The following is a 16771-nucleotide window of genomic DNA, read 5'->3' on the forward strand; positions in this document are numbered from 1 at the left end:
GAGAACAAGAAGAAAGCGAAACCCAACCCTGGCGATGCCTGATTGGACCGAAAAACACCATTGCGCCTGTGTGCTGTGTGGACCAAGACGACACAAAAAAGAGACCATGAACTAGTTAACCACCAATCTGTTCTTGGTGCACCTCCAGAGTGTCGCCGTCGGCCATCTCGAGCTGTAACCACTTGTTAGCCACCGAAAATCACAGAGCCTCAACGCGAGGGATAGTATGGTAGGAACGTACGGTATCCGGCGTGTCTTCGGGGCGCACACGGGTGCCATCGAACAAAAACCGAACGGTGGAAATCTGCTTCCCCTGGCGTTCACAGAACGCATCCATGAGCTTTTTGAGTTGCGTCGACCGCTTGATCTTGAAGAAGACCTCGTTGTTGTTGTCGGTCACTTTGATATTAAGGTGCTCCACGGTAGGAGGCTCGCTGGCAGGGGTTGGGTTGAAATCGCCCTCGGCAGCCATATTTGCGGACGGGTGAGGGATGCGTTTGTGGTATCTATTTGCGTTGAAGAGTTAGTTCCTGGGATCGCACAAGGTCTGTCGCATAGTTTCGCAAAGGGTGATAGGAGCAAGGGAAACGGTGGTACTGGTACTTACGCGTTTTTTAATGTTAGAGCGGCTGACGAGCAGGAGAGATGGGGTAAGGTGTGAGGAGAGGTGTGAGGAGAGAGGAGAGAAGAAGCGCTTAAGATAGCAAAGAAGACGTTGAAGGCAAACGGACCCCACTAAATGAAGAGAGCGGCGGAGAATTGTTTTCGCGGGAGTCGGCATATCATAGTAGAGACAGTATGGACGGAGCATTCATTCAACAACATCAGTGGTACTGTGCTTTATTCTTGTTGAAGTGTTTCAAAAGATACCTTTGACTGTGCTATTTACTGCTTCACTGCAATCTCGCCATTCCCTTCTGAAAACCCCCTATATCGATTCACCTCGACTTATTGCGTCATGGTAAGGACTGGATATAAGTAGCTACGGACAGCGTCACGAACTAACAGCTCCAGGGACTCAAAGAAGATCTGAACTACGATCCTCCATGCCATCCTCGAGCAGTATGTCATGTCCTTGTCCCTCGCAAGTAACCTATATGCTGACAATTGACCAGTGCGCTATCCAAGGTACACCAGCATACACCCAGCATTCCGGACAAACGACACTGACCCTACAGCCTGCCTGACCAAAAACTCGTACCGCGAAGACAAGTGCCAAGCGCAAATCGACGCCTTGTACGAATGTTGTAACGCCTTCTACCAGCAACAAGGCGACGAGGGCAAGACCGTGAGCTGTCCGAAAGCCAACCTGCTGCGATTGAAGATGAAGCAACGGGCGGAGGCACGAGGCTGACCTCTCGTCTATGCGAGAGACGACACTGTAACAATACTGTACATACTACAAACAATCCCCTGTGGATAAATAGATGTAACAATTCCCTTGCAGTCCAACCCCCATGTTGAAAGTAAAGGGCTAGGCTAGTTGTGAGAACTGCCAGATTGCTATAAGACAATCGGAGCACGCAAAGAGGCCTTATAGACCTGAAAGAAGATTGAACTCTTCGTCCCGAGACTCTATTGATTGCCTATGGTTAAGACATTTGTGGAAGAAGAAAGAGAAAAGAAAAAGGGAAAAATTTGCGGCGAAGACTTTTATGTCTCCCCCGATCGGCGCTAGTCTTCATTGGGCTTAGCGGCTCAACCGGACCGACCGCCCTGACGCGCTCCGTTCGCCGGGAAAGGATTATTTGGATTTCTGTCACAACAACCAGGCCGGAGATCAAGGCAGTTGTTCGCTGCTCTCATGGCTCCTTTTGCTGCGACTAGAGGTGCTGGCGGTTCGTCCGCTGGCTTTGCGCCCATTAATGTTAGTTTTGCTGGTGCTATGACAACTGGCGGTAGCTGACGTTTTGTTTCATTTTGCTTTGTCTAGGCTAACCGGGACCCCAATGCCAATGACGCTGAGATCATCGAAATCGACGATGACAGTAACGAAGATGGTGAAGAGGAAGTGACCGAGGAGGACGAAATGGACGAGGATGAGGATGTGCCATACAGTGACGAAATTGAGGGAGAAGAAGAAGAAGAAGAAGAGGAGGAGGAGGAGGAGGAGGAAGAGGAGGAGGACCACTTCGCAGGACAAGCGAATGGGATCAAGTCAAGGGTGAATGGCTATGCGAAGGCTGCTGCTGAGGATTCTCGAGGTTCGTTTTGTATTTGTAAATTGAATTGGAAAACGAGGAAAGCTGATTTGGTTGGCTTAACTGTAGCAGGTGAAACAACTACCCCCGAACTCTTCACCTCTGCTGGCGCACAGCAAGCATTACACCCCCTTCGTCGCACGGCTGATCGCGTAACGCGCCAGATCGAGGCATTCGCGGAGAAGTTGGATCGGTTCAAGCAAAAGGGCAACAGGTCCGATGACTTTGGACGCTTCCAGGCCGCCTACCAACTTGTGAAGAGCTACCAGACGTTTACGCAGGATGCTATTCAAGACATCTCGAAGCAATCTACGTTAAAGCGCGCCAAGATGGGATGGTCCGCTAGTCGAAACGAGACCGCAGCGCAGGACCCCAAGACCGAAGAGGAACTCCAACGACTACAACTGGAAGCGACTACCTGGCAACTCCTTCTCAACCTTATCAGCATCGACAACCCGGCCGGTCATGAAATGGACAAGGAAGCGCAGGAGACGGCATTCCAGAAGCTACACCGATACTCGTCCGATCGCGAAGTCTGGGAGCAATTCCTCACCGCGGATCCCTATGCCCGTGAATGCGTGATCGTCATGAAATGGCTCGAACATACTGCCAAGACTCAGTCTCAGGACATCGATTCGTTGATTGCCGATTTGGAAAAGCAGGCGGAGCGCGGACAAGGCCTGTGGGCACATGGCTGGCTTTACACCAAGGAGGCTATCAAGGGACAGAAGCGACTGCGGGCCTGGCCTCAACCTCTCGAGCCCAATGATCCCGGTATCACGATTTCGCTGCTGCGTTCGGACAAATCGGGGGCGTTGATCACTCAGTTGGATCCTGATGCGATTACGAGACAAAAGAACCTTCTTCAAAAGCAGGATCAATTCCACGAACGAGCTACCTGGATGACTTGCTGGAAGATGGTGAGGCAGGGTGAGAGCTGGACGAAGATCAGGGAATGGGCACAAGAGCGCTTGGAGCATTGGCGAGCGGTTAGTCTGTGTGGTTCCAGTGTCGATAAGGATTCGCATGTTGGAAAGACTCCTGTGGACGACGGCACTACCCGCATGATGAACTTCCGGTCCCATGGTCCCTGGCAGGCTGCCTGCTCAGCCCTCGCGCACAACTCGACCTCGGAGGATTTCGAGCGTGCGGTGTACGCGTTGCTTTGCGGTGAGACGGAGGCGGCCTTCAAGGTCTGCCAAAACTATGACGACTACCTCTATGTTCACTTCAACAGTGTCGTGCTCGGTCGTTACCAAGGATTCTGCAAACAGTTCCAGAGAAAGCTTGCTTTCTCGCCCACTACGCCGGCTGCCTTTTTGCCTGAGCCTGCTAGTTACAATGACACCAGCAAGTTCTTGCAAGCTGCCAAGGGCAATGAGCGGATTGGCGCTGAAGCACGGAACCCTTACCGTACTATTCAAGCAGTGATTCTGGGCCGTGGATACGACAGCTTCTTCCAGCGGTTGGCTTCGGCGGTTTCGCATGTGGCAAATAGCAAGTCTGACGGCTCCAGCTATGTGCCTGAACTGTCATCCATGTCGGTTGATGAGTCGCTATTTATCGCTGCGCAGGATGAGGACTCTTTGAGAATCGCAACACACCTTTACCTTGTTGCGGACTCGATTGGCTATGTCCGCTCCGACACGCAATTCTTCGAAAACGTGTCCGTGAACGTGACTGGATATATCCAGAATTTGGAAGAAAGAGACCTGTTCGACGTCATCCCTCTATATGCATCGCTTCTGCCTCAACACCTGGCGCACTCCGCTCTCGGCCAGATTCTGCTTCAAATCGTGGACCCACGGGAAAGAAAGCAGCAAGTGCGACTTATGGAGAAGCATGAGATCGATATCGAAGCTGTGTTCGAGGACCAGTGGGCGTGGGTTAGTAGCAGCGTCGAGGCAGTCGAACACTCGACGACCGTTAAACGGTACCCCAAGGTCCTGCGGAGGTCTGATGGGTCGCCATATCTGGCACCTGTGCGGAGGGATCTTATTGGAACATCTATCACGGAACTTGATGATTACATGATTCGCAGCCTGGAGTGGCTTCGATACATTGACGGCCAGTGGGGTAAGATTTGCTATCTGGGTGCTCAGTTGTATCGGAGATTTTTCAGTAAGTTTCTTTCGCAGTCTCGGAAGTGGATTATTTGCTAACGTTGATTAGTCTCCGGAAAACTTGCTGCTGCTCGAGAGCTGAGTCGACGCATGAATCTGTCACATCTCTCACAAGAATCGTTTGGATTCGACGTCGCTGAGTTCCCTATAGAAATGGAGGATAGCTCGGACGCGCCTACACCAGAGCCTATGAGTCCGAGTAAGATCAGACTCCCTGGCTCTGCGCATAAGCGGAGTCGGTCGAATGGCGTCACGAATGGTGCCCAGCAAAGCATCTTGTACCAGCAGTCGCAGACGATGCGTAATCTGGAAGCTTTGATTCTCGCGTTTGATGCACTGGAGAACTTTGCCATGTTATGGGAGAAGCTTGACAAGTATGTTTTCCTCCTTTACAGGGCTTACAGTTTACTAATGTGACTAGGAATCGCCGTCGACGGGACACTGGTACGACCAAGAACCTTCGGGTGGAACTGCAGGAAGCACTGGACGAAATCGGGCTGAACGTGGATGCCATTCTCGACGAGTGGCTCATTCCTGCTGATAACGGTATGCACCAAATCTCATTGACAACCCAACATGATGCTAACAAACGTAGAACCAAACGTGTCCGAACTCGAAGAAATCCGCCAAACATACATCCCCGAACTATTCCTCGACTACCACAACGCCCTGTACTACGCCGCGCACGTCCTCTCCGGAGAAATCCTAGTTCAATGCATGAACCTAGGAATGCAAGTATCTGAGAACGAGCATCTAACGCGCAGCTTCATCGGCGCTAAGCGCATGCGGGAACTCGTCGACGCGCTGGCCGTATCCAGCAAGGCGATGGTGAATACGCATTCGGAGCCGGGTAAGAGGTTGCTTGGAGGTGAGATGCTGGGCGTCTGGAATGTGCAGGTTGAGTCGGAGGAGGAGGATGAGATTCGGATGGCGAGGTCATGATATTTGCTTGGATTGGGCGAGGGCTTATTTAGCTAGGGTCGATTTGATCTGGGTGTCGGATGTATATTAGTACTATTATCTTCGTGGGATTTTGCTCATTGGTTTGATAATGGATGCGTGGTCGTGGATTTGTATTTGTATTAGGGCAATCGTCAGTGTTGTCACTCCTTTTCCCTTTAAGGTCATACACTCGTAGTTGACAAAAATGTGTTTTCTCCCCCCTGCTCCATAATTCAATACACCCACTACTACAATAACAATCACAATGGCTGACGCGCCCGCGCGAACACGACTCAACGTTTTATGGGCAGCAGCTAGTCCTCCAAAAGGAAATCAACATCACCGATAACCATGCCACAGGACTCGAAAAATTCAACATAAAGCACACTGTCCAGACGAATTTCGAGGACACCACCGACAACCCACTTTTGTTTCAACCGATGGACCAACAAGAGTTGGATAAATATCCCGTGGATCCTGCGGAAGAAGACGCGAATTGTCGATATCCGGAATATGAAAAGGAAGACAGAATTGATGAGTACATTAGTTGGATCTGTGAGGTCGTCGAACGTTGGGCATGCCTTGGTTCGTTGAGGCCGGGCCTCATTTCTCGTGCGGGTGTGGTTGATTTCGAATATGCTAGGGATTTAGAGGGGCTTTTCTTCCGAGCCGGAGATATAGCGAAGTTAGGGCTCGGTTCCACCCTGGAATAGGTGCTGTTTCGTACGGTCTGGTCGACACGGGAAAAGTTCTGCTAATACTGTATTTGAAGCACATCAAATGTACAATCCGAATTCCACACAAACCAATCCATCACCATGATGTCATCTCAATATAGTCCCTGTATAAAGCAGAGTACACACTCTATACAACACAGTCACCAAAGTGCGCTCCCCCACAAAATGACCAGCCCCATAACAACTTACGGCCTAACCCCCGTCCCCGCTTCCTCCTCCACTCTCCTCACCACCTCCCGCGGCCCACCCCAACACCCAACCGCCCTCCCCATAACCGCTCTCCCAATCCCCTCAACCCCCCTCGCAACCCGCATAAACACCTATGCCCTCTCCAATCTCACTCCACAAACCTACAACCACTCCAGACGGGTATACCACTACGGCCTCGCGATAAAGTACCACCGGTTTCCGGAGTGGGAGTTCTCAGACGAGACGTATTTCTGCGCGTGCATGTTGCATGATATCGGGGCTACGGAGAAGAACTTGACATCTACGAGGTTGAGTTTTGAGTTTGCGGGTGGGATTTTGGCGTTGAGGGTTTTACAGAGTGTTAACCCGGGGACGGAGTTGGATGGTGGTGGTGTAGATGTAGATGGGGATATCGATGCGGAGGAGAGGGTGGATAAAGGGCGGGAAATAGCACCGCAGGATCAAGCGGAGAGTATTGCGGAGGCGATTATGAGACATCAGGATTTGTGCGAGAAGGGGAAAATTACGGCGTTGGGGCAGTTGCTTCAGTTGGCTACTATTCTGGGTACGTCCCCTACACTGTATATTCCTTGTACCAACTGCGGAATTGTTGCTAACTGGGCCGTAGATAACACAGGCGCTCACGAATCCCTCATTTACCCATCTACTATTGAAAAAATTACGGGACACTTTCCCCGGATGAAATGGAGTTCGTGCTTTGCTGCTACGATTCAACGGGAGATCAGTCTTAAGCCTTGGGCGCATAGTACAGTCTTGGGGGAGGAGGAGTTTCCGAAGAAGATATTGGGGAATACACTTATGGCACCGTATGAGTAGCTAAGATGGTTTCGATAGTGTGATAGGATTAATTTGATCTAGTAATGAGTAATAGATCCATGCGACTGGTCCGTAGGCATACGGAGCGAATCAATTTACTGCATACAGGATGCAAGAATGCACGCAGTTACATGAGCCGGAAGTGAGCCTCGAAAGAGATACTTGAATACAGAGGGACATGGAGTAGTGGTAGTACTACCCCGTAATTAGTAGAGAAATCGACCCTCCAGAGGGTGGGTGGAACCGTGCCCTAGCTTTGCGCTGTCTGGTCATATCCATGTCGTTGATAAAAGGGGAAAACAGTCCTATCTTAAAAATCAACATATTGTAGAGATTATACTCAAAGCGCTGCTGATTAATATATGGCCGCAGTCCGTAAAGGGACAATGGCAGGAAGAAGGCGAGTATAAGAACGTCTACAATTGTCATCGTCTCAAGATGACATGAATTATTAGAGATGCCGCAAATGATCTTGCATGATTTTGTATGGGAATGTATCGCCTATCGTATTTTCATGTCGAGGAAAAACAATTCGATGGCCGGTGAACTACAGTGACGACATAAAGACGGGGATAACTAGTTAGTTACTCAAATTTTATTGTACACCTCAAGCTTCAGGCATGCCACATTGCTACTGGATTACTGGATTATTCTTCATGAACTCACAGAAACGGAAAGATCATTTGCTCTGCAACCGTGCCCTAATTCTGCTATATTGGCTGTGTTTTCGACCGGGTTTCTTATATGAACCATGCGACGATGACCATGATAGACCGTAGGATACAATGGTATCGAGCTTGATTTGGCCTGAGACTCGAATGACCAATCCTATTATTAGTTACTTTGGTATGCTAGTTATCCATGGTCCGCTATTAGGGGTAGCATGTGTAGTGAATGAGCCCTACCTGTTAATTGTTTTGAGCCGTCATGGAGAATTTCTTTGTGCCTACCATGTCCAGTCTAAGAGTTACAACCTTTCTTTTACTTCGCTTTCATCTGACCCGTCCCCTGCCTGTTAGTTTCAGTCGTGGTCTGTGTCTTGATTGATTCCTTGACTTCTATATTGCTTTCTTGAGGATTTCTTCTTCTTTTCTTCCGGTTCTCGCATTTTTCTCTGTCTTTTCTCCTCACAAACAATGGCGAGCACGTCGTTTGAGCTTCCCAGAACGACAGCAATGTGGGAGTTAATTGCTACCACACTTGGCTTGGTCAACAAACCTCCTAAGACTCTGCGAGCTTCGCTCTGCCTCAAAACCTTCCAACGAACAGTTTATTTTGTGTTGCACTGTCTGCGCATCCCTTGAGAGCCCCTGAGAGCCAAAGGAATCTCGATCCCACCGCCTTTGGCCTACGCTAAGAGGACTTAGCAGACGCACGGGAGACCCTTGATGCAGATCGTGAATACCGAGGCTATATAAGGCACGTTGAAACTGCTAACTGGCGATCCAAAGGCCTGAATTATTATTTCAGGTCTACAGTGCACCAACACCGGGCGGTCATCAAACCGCATCTGAACGGAAATCGTCCTCTTGCTAAGGATGAAACCTGTGTTAATTTCAGCACGCTACAGTTCCTAAATGCCTATCTGGATTTTGATCTGTCCTTGGACTTATGATGATTGGAGCATAGAAGAAGTCTTACAGCAGAATTTCGTCGTCCTCGCCGAGGGAAGAGGATCCCAGATTTTGTCGACATGACGGACGGACAACTCCAAGGGAAGATCACTCAAGCCATCAAGGTTTTGGTCGAATGCACAATTCCTTGCAGGTTTTTAAACAGGAAGCCAGCCAAATGGTAGCTACTGGACAACGCACCGGTAAGGACAACCCAGCCAAGCATGTGTCTGACAGTTTCTGACTATTACAGACGGGTTTCAGGCTTTGGAAATGCATAAGAGTGGGTACAATACCTGAAGAAACAGGGCTTCAACCCTCGACATAGTTGTTCAAAACTTATGCATGGAATGTTGCTACCAAGTAGTGTACTGCTTCAAGGACAGGTCTATATATCGCTGATTCGACTTGATAAGCCTAATGTACATACAAGCGCGAGTATCAGATCATCAGATCTCTACTTGCCCTAATCTCGTTTTATTTGTCAGAAGCAGCAGCTATGACGTTTGACTGTAGCCCGTGTCTGGCCAAATCGGCTGGCGGTAGGTACCGAGGGCGGCATTATGTCGGACTTAATCGGACTTAAGTCTACTAGATTAAATCCGAGCATCTCATGGTAACCGTTATATAAATGCCCGCTTACGGTCGTAGCGCATCCTGCTCAACAAATTGCAACTTCTCACACCATGGACGTCCTCTATAACCAATTCTTCGAAACCCCTGCATATCCGGTCGCGACTTTCACCGGTCAGACCGTTATCGTCACGGGCTCTAATGTTGGGCTCGGATTGGAAGCAGCGCGGCATTTTGCTCGTCTCGATGCGGCAAAAGTCATTCTTGCGGTTCGCAATGTATCCGCTGGCCAAGAGGCCAAGCAGGACATTGAGGAATCAGCCGGTCGCTCCGATGTATGTGAGGTGTGGGAACTAGATCTTGCTTCTTTCGAGTCCGTGAAGGCTTTCGCAGCGCGCGCCAGCACTCTGCCCCGTCTGGATGTTGTCGTAGAGAATGCCGGCATCGCGACGACCACATACACCAAATCCGAAAGACATGAGCGTACAATCACCGTCAATGTGATCAGCACTTTTCTCCTTGCTCTGTTGCTTCTCCCAAAGCTCAAGGAGACTGCCAAGGAGATTCCATCTTCTACACCCCATATCTCGATCGTGTCGAGCGAGGTGCACTCATGGGCCAAACTAGAGGAATGGAAAGCGGACCGGGTGTTTGACATCCTCAGCGATGAGAAAACCGCCAACATGCGGGAGCGCTACCCAGCATCCAAGTTACTAGAGATCCTAGTTGTCCGTCACATTGCACCAAAACTTGCGGGCTCCGGTGTTATCCTTAACATGCTTAACCCAGGTCTTTGTCATTCATCGCTCCAGCGGGAGAACATGTCCAATGCGTTTGCGAGGGTAGCTATTGGAATTGCCATGAGCATTTTCGCGCGAACCACAGAGGTTGGTAGTCGTACGCTTGTTGCTGCAGCTGCAGCTGGCCCGGACACACATGGGGCGTATATGACGAACGGTAGAGAGGGAAATGCGGCGCTGTCGCCTTTCGTGAAGAGTGAGGATGGCAAGAAGGCACAGGAGAAAATTTGGAACGAATTGAGCGAGATCTTGGAGGGTATTCAACCAGGCATCACGGCTGTGCTTTCTTGAGTTAGCATCACCGTTGGAGGTTCATTTGGGTGGGTACAGACATGAGTATTGTAGAGCTTTCCAAAGACCCTTGCTGACGCTTTGCTCTTACCCAGGGAAAGATTAAAGACTTCTGCAGCAATGAATGTATCCAATCAATTTCACCAAAAGGACCAGCGTCCACTCAGAGACTGAAGAGGAAATGAGTGAATTGGAGGCATATTGACGTGCTTGCCTTAGTCATCTATCTAGTCAATGTTCATAACGTCCTGCTTATTTTGACAACATCTCTTCTTTCTCAATGACTTTCCCTCTCCAGACTTCCATTTTATTTGACTGGGGCCTTCGACTTTCTCAGTTCGAAAACACCGAAATTTGCCGAATGCTACCAACGTCGAACCAATCCAAATCCATCCACAGTTCGGACAGCCGGACCCAACCAGACCACCAGGAGGCATCAAGGTCTCTCAGAAGCAAAATATCATGATGTCTCGTTTGTCTGCCCCAATATGTGCCCCTGTCTGGCGATCTCCAATGAGTGCATGGCGTACAGGTGGCTGGCCCTCACCAGAGCTGAACCCAGGGGCCAGAGGAGACGAGTGCCCCGTACAGCTATTCGATTCTGAACATCCCATGGGCATCTATCATGCTCCGCAGAAGGCCAACCCTGGCTATTTTCGGACAGGACCCGGCCGCGACAGTCACGTCGAGAACTGTGTACGAGTTTCTGACGATCTCTCGAATCTGGTTAGGGAAGATCTGTTGCCTATCGCCATTGAGTGATGGACACTACGTTCTCCGCGGACTTGAGGCTGTCAATGAAAGATCGGCGATACAAACAACGAATTGATATGTCAAATCTACCCCAATGAGTTACGACTTGAACCGTGAAGCAAACAATACGGACATGATCTTATGCTGAATTTGGTCTTCTGGTATTGGAATGAACGACCTATCTACTTTTGGTTTATGACAATTAGACAATCAAGCATTGGAGCGGTACAGTTCTGAAATTACCCAGACCCATAGCCACAAACTGTCCAACACATTCCCATCTAGCCTTCTTGTGAGTCACTGAAACTATTGGCGCTGCCCTGGTGCTAATGTATACAGTACATCGACGCTATAGTTACTCGAAAAGGCTGCCTGTTGGGTTGCCTAACTTGCGGACGAAGAGCAACTACTAAATTTGGCATTCCGGTGCCATCGTGATGGGAATCTACAAGCGAATTCGGGAAAGAATCCCGTACTTTGAGGTGGGGTGCTGAACCCGCGGAATGGCTTGGCGAGAGTAGCCTGCGCTAGCCATCTGGTTCATGGCGACCAATTGGCGTCATTCCTTTCAACTTTGTAATGGGCTAGACAACTTTACAGCGTGTTTTTGAGGGACGGTGAACGTGATGAACTGAGAATTGAAGGCTGATCGATCGCCTTCTACCACTCTCTACCACTCTCTACTACTTTAGTATGTCGATGCTATATGCAGGAGAAGCACACCGCATTATCTTGGTTTAATTCCGTTGGAACGTACCACCCTGGTGTGTCTGAAGACCTCAGCTCCGCTACGTTGCCTATCACATTGAAATCCCGCGTCAGGGACTCTGCAGACTGGGACATTGTTCCGCCGTCAATACGAGGGATCTACAACATATCTGCACCAATCGAAGTAAGCGTTCCTTAGCGCCAAGAGATGCAGGGCCATTTCTAGCCTTAACTGAACATTTCATAGTGTCATGAAATCGGACCCAATCTATACAACGATCATCCTTCGCATGCCACTATCTTCGTATCTGGCGATGATCGAAATAGAAACACGAACTTAGCGTTTTGTCCGAAGTCTGATTGAGACTTCACACTCTGCGCCTGTACTTTGTACCCTACATATTTCACGGGATAGGGAGGACAGGGACATCGAGATTCGAATATAAATACCCCCATCGTGTCCGTCTTCATCGACAACCATCCTCAGTTCCAATCCTCAAAAAAAAAAAACCAGAACTTCAAACAACAAATCCTCCACTTCTTCTCTTCCTACAAGCAAAATGCAGCTCTCCACCATTCTCACCTTCACCGTCGCCCTCCTGGCTGGCCACGCCCTCGCCAGCCCCGAGCTCCAGAAGCGCACCACCTGCCAGGCCTGCAGCGTCGCCGGCGTTGAGGGTGGCGCTGCCTGCTGCTCTGCCCACGTATGTTTTCACCGCCACGAGCACGTTGATGGACGTATACTGACTGATGTGAATAGTGCATTTCCCAGGGTAACATCCACGGTGGTCACTGCGATAGCGAGGAGTATGCTTCCTTTTCTTTCTCCACTTTCTGCTGAGTCAATACGGAATTACTAACTTTATTATAGTTACTGCATCTGCAACTAGATGCCTGATTGGTAAATTGATGAATAGGCAACCCGGAGGTGGATCTTGAATGGTGGATGTCTATTGCTATGTTGGAATTTGTATCTACTATGGAATGATACATTTACACAGGTCTTTGTCCAGACTTGACAGCGTAGTTGCGGTAATTAGAAGAAAACTTTCAATAGGCCGAACCGTATAATGACGAAGCATTGATGTCTCTTCGTAGTTCTTATTCGCACACTTCAATCGGAGTATGCCTAAGGTTCATCCGCTCCCCAACGCCCCTCATCACTTGGTGAAACTATTTCTCATCGCACCTTTCTTCTTCTGCTAGAGCCCTTTTCTAAATTGTCACAATAATGTCCTCTACCAACTCATACGAAGCCGCCTAGACATACGATACAACCAGCTCGCAAGCACAGAAAAAGCCCCCGTCGCCGACGATGGCTATCATACCAACAACCAAAGCGCGCTCAACATCCTCCACATACCGCAATTCGATTTCGAGCATCTGGACGTTGAAACAAACCCACAAATCCTGTTCAAGCCCATGCCTCTGAGCGAACTACAGAAGTACCCTGTGGATCCCGATGAGATGGACGAGGGTCGTAGTTTTATGATCTACCAAGATAGACCTGATTATTTGCACTGGAATGCAAAGGCATGCGCGATGCGTGTCTGTGACTGTGTGGAGGATTGGGCGACTGGTAGTGCAAGGGGGATTCCGGATCTTTTGGAGATTAGAGGACTGCAAGAAGATAGGTTAGTTGGTTTGGTGTCTACAGTCAGATTGAACCTTGTTTCAACTGCTAGCTGCGTGCTGTCTTAGAATGCCGAACCTCTTCCTACTCAACCACATCTAATATGGCTGTTACCCGGACACTAGCATCAGATATTCACATTGCACGATTCTCGAAACAGAGAGAGACAATTCCCAGAATGCGCATCCCTTCGTGGTAATATCAGGGTACCAACCCTGCAACGGCAAAGAAAACCACATCCTCTACGGTGAACTGGCACTGTGAGTCACCGTCATGCAAAACCGCGCAAAACAGCCCACAGCAAAAGATGAATAAGAGGCAGAAGAGCTCTTTAACATGATCCAGAAACTGTGGCTCCGCTATCATGATGGGCGTCGGTTCCTGATCGAGAAGCATTTTCCTGTTCTGTTGCTTTCTTTCGTTTGTTGGTCCGCAGCATGGGAGGATGTTTTATGCTTGTATGGACGAGGAACAGATGATTATTAGGCAGTCTAGGTTGCAAAGTTTTGAGCATGAGGGGAGTGCCCCGCTTGATTTGTTTGCGAGGTTTCTTTTGAGTCTCCCGATATCAGAGAACGTAGAACCACGGAATAAACGTTTACATACCGCACGAAGAGTACCAAATCCCCATCATCACAGGCTATCAAGGCAAATCCGACTCCGAAATCTGCAACGTCCCTCGAGAATTCCTTTCCAAGATAGATTCGGGGGTAAAACTATCCAAGAACTGGACCGCAGTGCTGGATGGGGATTCTGTTTCCCAGTCGGCGGTGGTCATGCACTACGCTTACCCGAAAGAAACTTGGGATCTCAGCTATAGTGAGCAGGGTATACCAGGGACAGGGGAGGTTTCCGATTAAGGATGTTTGGGGGTTTTGGTGTGCGTTTGGGAGTGTTTATGGGGCTGTTGAGTTATTTTCGAGGGAGGAGTATTTGGGCGATGATGGGATTTTGAGGACGGAGGAGCCTGTGGAGGGGAAGGGTAGGGATCAGAGGGGGGCGTTTTGATGTATCATACGAGGCAATGTTGGAGGTTGTATATGTATTAACTGTGCTCTACTTTGTACGGAATACCCTGTGATTGAATGCTACTTATTCATGACATTTGACTCGGAGCAAACTCGTAGTATGATCAACATCAGATATATATCGAAAGTCAAGTTCGATTTTGACTACAGATTACAAAGTACAGCGTGCTCTAGCTAGCTACTCCGTAATCAAAGTAACGTACTCTCAGACTTTTGGACAGATTGTTCGTTCTTAGGGGCAGCCAACCCAGACGCAGCCTCCACATCCCGGTGTGTGATTCGTCTTTAGTAGCCTCTGGATGCGGGATCTTATAACGAGCATAAACTGACTGACGTGTTGCTTAACTGTCCATGTCTTTGCTTATGCTTGTGCATATGGGCTGTGTTCACAAGTGGTCTGGTCATCTGGACCAAGTTCAAGCGTCGAGGACGATATCTACGGGATTCTCTCCCTCTCCATGGCAGTGGAGAGATGTACAATCACGACTGCTAGTTAATACTTACCATTTTAGTAATGCCACCACGCGCATTACTTGCCACATAACTGGGTAGTCCTTGCACGTAATGCCTGCTACATATTGATTAGGCCTGCAATGCCTGCAATAACGAGAGACCAACATAGCCACAAAAAAATACAAGACCTATGACGCTCCTTGTATGTGCTTGCCGGCTGTACGGAATGCCATCTTCCGTCCTCCCGATCCCCGCCATGTAATTCATACCAGGGGTAGAAGCAAGAAGCCTTGATATTGCTCCTTTGCTATGAACTACTGGCAGCGAGGATCCATCAATGATATAAACACGGGATCGGGCATACAACACCCTTGCACCGGACAGCACTGCAGGAAATGCATAGAGCTCAATGAAGGTATTTACATATTCTCCGCATGCTTATCAGTAGCCAAGTTTTTCTTGATTGAGTTAATGATACCATGACAGGTCCTCATCCAGGGTGGCTTAGACTGATGTACAGAGTACTCTGAGTACAATGGAGTGGTACTCTCGATGTTGATGCTCTGGTATTTGCCAGCATAAAGTGCATTCGGAGTACAAATACTCAATGTAACCCGAACAAATTAAAGTTCAGTGGGTCCCGCTAGTGGTGGCTGTGTAGATCGGCGCTTATGTAACGATGTGTCAATGCAGAAGCATATTTCAGTGTACTACAGAGTATGTGCTAGAGTACGGAGTACAAGTAGGAACTGAACTGAATACAGAATTATACAGAGTAGTTACTCCACACAGAGAATAGTAAGCGGAGAATGACAGATGATGTCTCATTTTAAATCAAGAAATATAAGTGATGGTTTAATAATAAAAAATGGAAGAAAAAGGAGGCATTGAGGCAGTGCAAGCGCCAAGCATCAAACATCAAACATCAAACCCGGGTTGGGCAGGTCGCCGGAACTGGTTGGAACTGTGCGTATTCGTCACCTTTTAATATCCAGCGCGTAGCTCCCTAATCTCACTACAGAGTAAACAAGTAATGTTAGAAGAGATTTAACGAGATGTTTATATTGGAGTCCAAACTAAGCAATTGTGTAGTATTGTAAGCTGTAAAACCGTTACCCATATGTGGTCTGGACTACTTATGTGGGGCATATGTGGCTCGGGAATATATGTGATTGGCGGAATAGCAAACAGGGTCTGTTACAGATGGTAATGGAATTACATGATTGACTTCAGAAACCGTCACAATTTGCTTTCTCTCCTCTCTCTCTCGGTCTGAGCTACTCCCATAGCTTCACTTTTTACTCTACCTTATTGTCCTTTTGTCGGTGTGTTTTGGGCAGGTTAAACCCCCGGAGATCTTCTGTCTGACTTTGCTAGACTCCCCGCCGTCGATTCCTTGTTCTCACAGTCCAGGGTTCGTTGCAGTCCAGCGCACACGATCTCGCCCAACAATCCTCCTCACTTTCCTCTTTGAACCCGACGAACAACGAAACGCGCTGTTCGTCTGAATCGCTGCTCTGTGCGTCGACTACTATTCACCAGTGCTTCTCATTCAACGCTCGATTCAGTTGCCGCCTTTCAGCGCTTCATCGACGTGGGTCGTTTTAAAAACCAGCGTCATTCCCCGGCCAGCTGGCTTCCGTTCCCGTTTCTTTTCAACGCTCTCCCCAGTCACCACACAATAGGCAATTTCTGAATTTTTGGTGCTTGGACGATCTATGCCGACTTCCGGTTGTCTAAATATTATTACTCCGGTTGTGCGGACTGCGATGGCCAGGTAAAAGGGAAACGCCGTCCATATACGAAAACGCTACCTTGCCATATGGAATACCTGCCTGAGGACGACATCCTTTGCTAACCATCGACTGTGATACGGCCAATTCGATCGAA

At 48.8% G+C, this 16771-nt stretch overlaps 7 protein-coding genes across 7 annotated transcripts; 6 read left to right on the forward strand and 1 right to left on the reverse strand.

Moving 5' to 3' along the window:
* Positions 1 to 115: 115 nt before the first annotated feature.
* On the reverse strand, positions 116 to 472 carry ASPGLDRAFT_128283 (SUMO family protein SMT3; the record flags this gene model as incomplete). Its single annotated transcript, XM_022540784.1, has 2 exons — positions 116 to 172; positions 242 to 472. The coding sequence occupies 2 exons, from the start codon at positions 470 to 472 to the stop codon at positions 116 to 118; spliced, it is 288 nt and encodes a 95-aa protein (XP_022400287.1).
* A 262-nt stretch (positions 473 to 734) lies between these two features.
* On the forward strand, positions 735 to 1354 carry ASPGLDRAFT_173086 (uncharacterized protein; the record flags this gene model as incomplete). The annotated part of the gene is made up of 4 exons (XM_022542784.1): positions 735 to 961; positions 1015 to 1062; positions 1116 to 1128; positions 1179 to 1354. The coding sequence occupies exons 1-4, from the start codon at positions 959 to 961 to the stop codon at positions 1352 to 1354; spliced, it is 240 nt and encodes a 79-aa protein (XP_022400288.1). The 5' UTR covers positions 735 to 958.
* A 574-nt stretch (positions 1355 to 1928) lies between these two features.
* ASPGLDRAFT_416386 (nucleoporin Nup84/Nup107 family protein) lies at positions 1929 to 5486 on the forward strand. Its single transcript, XM_022545454.1, has 5 exons — positions 1929 to 2204; positions 2274 to 4322; positions 4374 to 4698; positions 4746 to 4870; positions 4920 to 5486. The coding sequence occupies exons 1-5, from the start codon at positions 2030 to 2032 to the stop codon at positions 5264 to 5266; spliced, it is 3021 nt and encodes a 1006-aa protein (XP_022400289.1). The 5' UTR covers positions 1929 to 2029; the 3' UTR covers positions 5267 to 5486.
* Positions 5487 to 6168: 682 nt separating this feature from the next.
* ASPGLDRAFT_173094 (putative urea hydro-lyase/cyanamide hydratase) lies at positions 6169 to 7056 on the forward strand (the record flags this gene model as incomplete). The annotated part of the gene is made up of 2 exons (XM_022542785.1): positions 6169 to 6757; positions 6821 to 7056. 2 exons carry the CDS (start codon positions 6169 to 6171, stop codon positions 7027 to 7029), a joined length of 798 nt encoding a protein of 265 aa, XP_022400290.1. The 3' UTR covers positions 7030 to 7056.
* Positions 7057 to 9302: 2246 nt separating this feature from the next.
* On the forward strand, positions 9303 to 10573 carry ASPGLDRAFT_416536 (uncharacterized protein). The gene is made up of 2 exons (XM_022545458.1): positions 9303 to 10335; positions 10408 to 10573. Exon 1 carries the CDS (start codon positions 9329 to 9331, stop codon positions 10304 to 10306), a length of 978 nt encoding a protein of 325 aa, XP_022400291.1. The 5' UTR covers positions 9303 to 9328; the 3' UTR covers positions 10307 to 10335; positions 10408 to 10573.
* A 1635-nt stretch (positions 10574 to 12208) lies between these two features.
* On the forward strand, positions 12209 to 12826 carry ASPGLDRAFT_416574 (uncharacterized protein). Its single transcript, XM_022545459.1, has 2 exons — positions 12209 to 12574; positions 12639 to 12826. The coding sequence occupies exons 1-2, from the start codon at positions 12328 to 12330 to the stop codon at positions 12704 to 12706; spliced, it is 315 nt and encodes a 104-aa protein (XP_022400292.1). The 5' UTR covers positions 12209 to 12327; the 3' UTR covers positions 12707 to 12826.
* Positions 12827 to 13710: 884 nt separating this feature from the next.
* On the forward strand, positions 13711 to 14423 carry ASPGLDRAFT_416698 (uncharacterized protein). Its single transcript, XM_022545465.1, has one exon. It carries the CDS (start codon positions 13846 to 13848, stop codon positions 14218 to 14220), a length of 375 nt encoding a protein of 124 aa, XP_022400293.1. The 5' UTR covers positions 13711 to 13845; the 3' UTR covers positions 14221 to 14423.
* The last annotated feature ends 2348 nt before the right edge of the window (positions 14424 to 16771 follow it).

Source organism: Aspergillus glaucus (genome assembly GCF_001890805.1).
Source record: "Aspergillus glaucus CBS 516.65 unplaced genomic scaffold ASPGLscaffold_12, whole genome shotgun sequence".
Classification (NCBI taxonomy): domain Eukaryota; kingdom Fungi; phylum Ascomycota; class Eurotiomycetes; order Eurotiales; family Aspergillaceae; genus Aspergillus; species Aspergillus glaucus.

Coding starts and splice junctions, on each gene's coding strand:
- ASPGLDRAFT_416386 (XM_022545454.1), top strand. CDS start 2,030: ATGGACGAGGATGAGGATGTGCCATACAGTGACGAAATTGAGGGAGAA. Junction 4,699..4,745: donor TTATGGGAGAAGCTTGACAA/GTATGTTTTCCT, acceptor TAATGTGACTAG/GAATCGCCGTCGACGGGACA. Junction 4,871..4,919: donor GCTCATTCCTGCTGATAACG/GTATGCACCAAA, acceptor TAACAAACGTAG/AACCAAACGTGTCCGAACTC.
- ASPGLDRAFT_416698 (XM_022545465.1), top strand. CDS start 13,846: ATGTTTTATGCTTGTATGGACGAGGAACAGATGATTATTAGGCAGTCT.
- ASPGLDRAFT_416536 (XM_022545458.1), top strand. CDS start 9,329: ATGGACGTCCTCTATAACCAATTCTTCGAAACCCCTGCATATCCGGTC.
- ASPGLDRAFT_416574 (XM_022545459.1), top strand. CDS start 12,328: ATGCAGCTCTCCACCATTCTCACCTTCACCGTCGCCCTCCTGGCTGGC. Junction 12,575..12,638: donor GGTCACTGCGATAGCGAGGA/GTATGCTTCCTT, acceptor ACTTTATTATAG/TTACTGCATCTGCAACTAGA.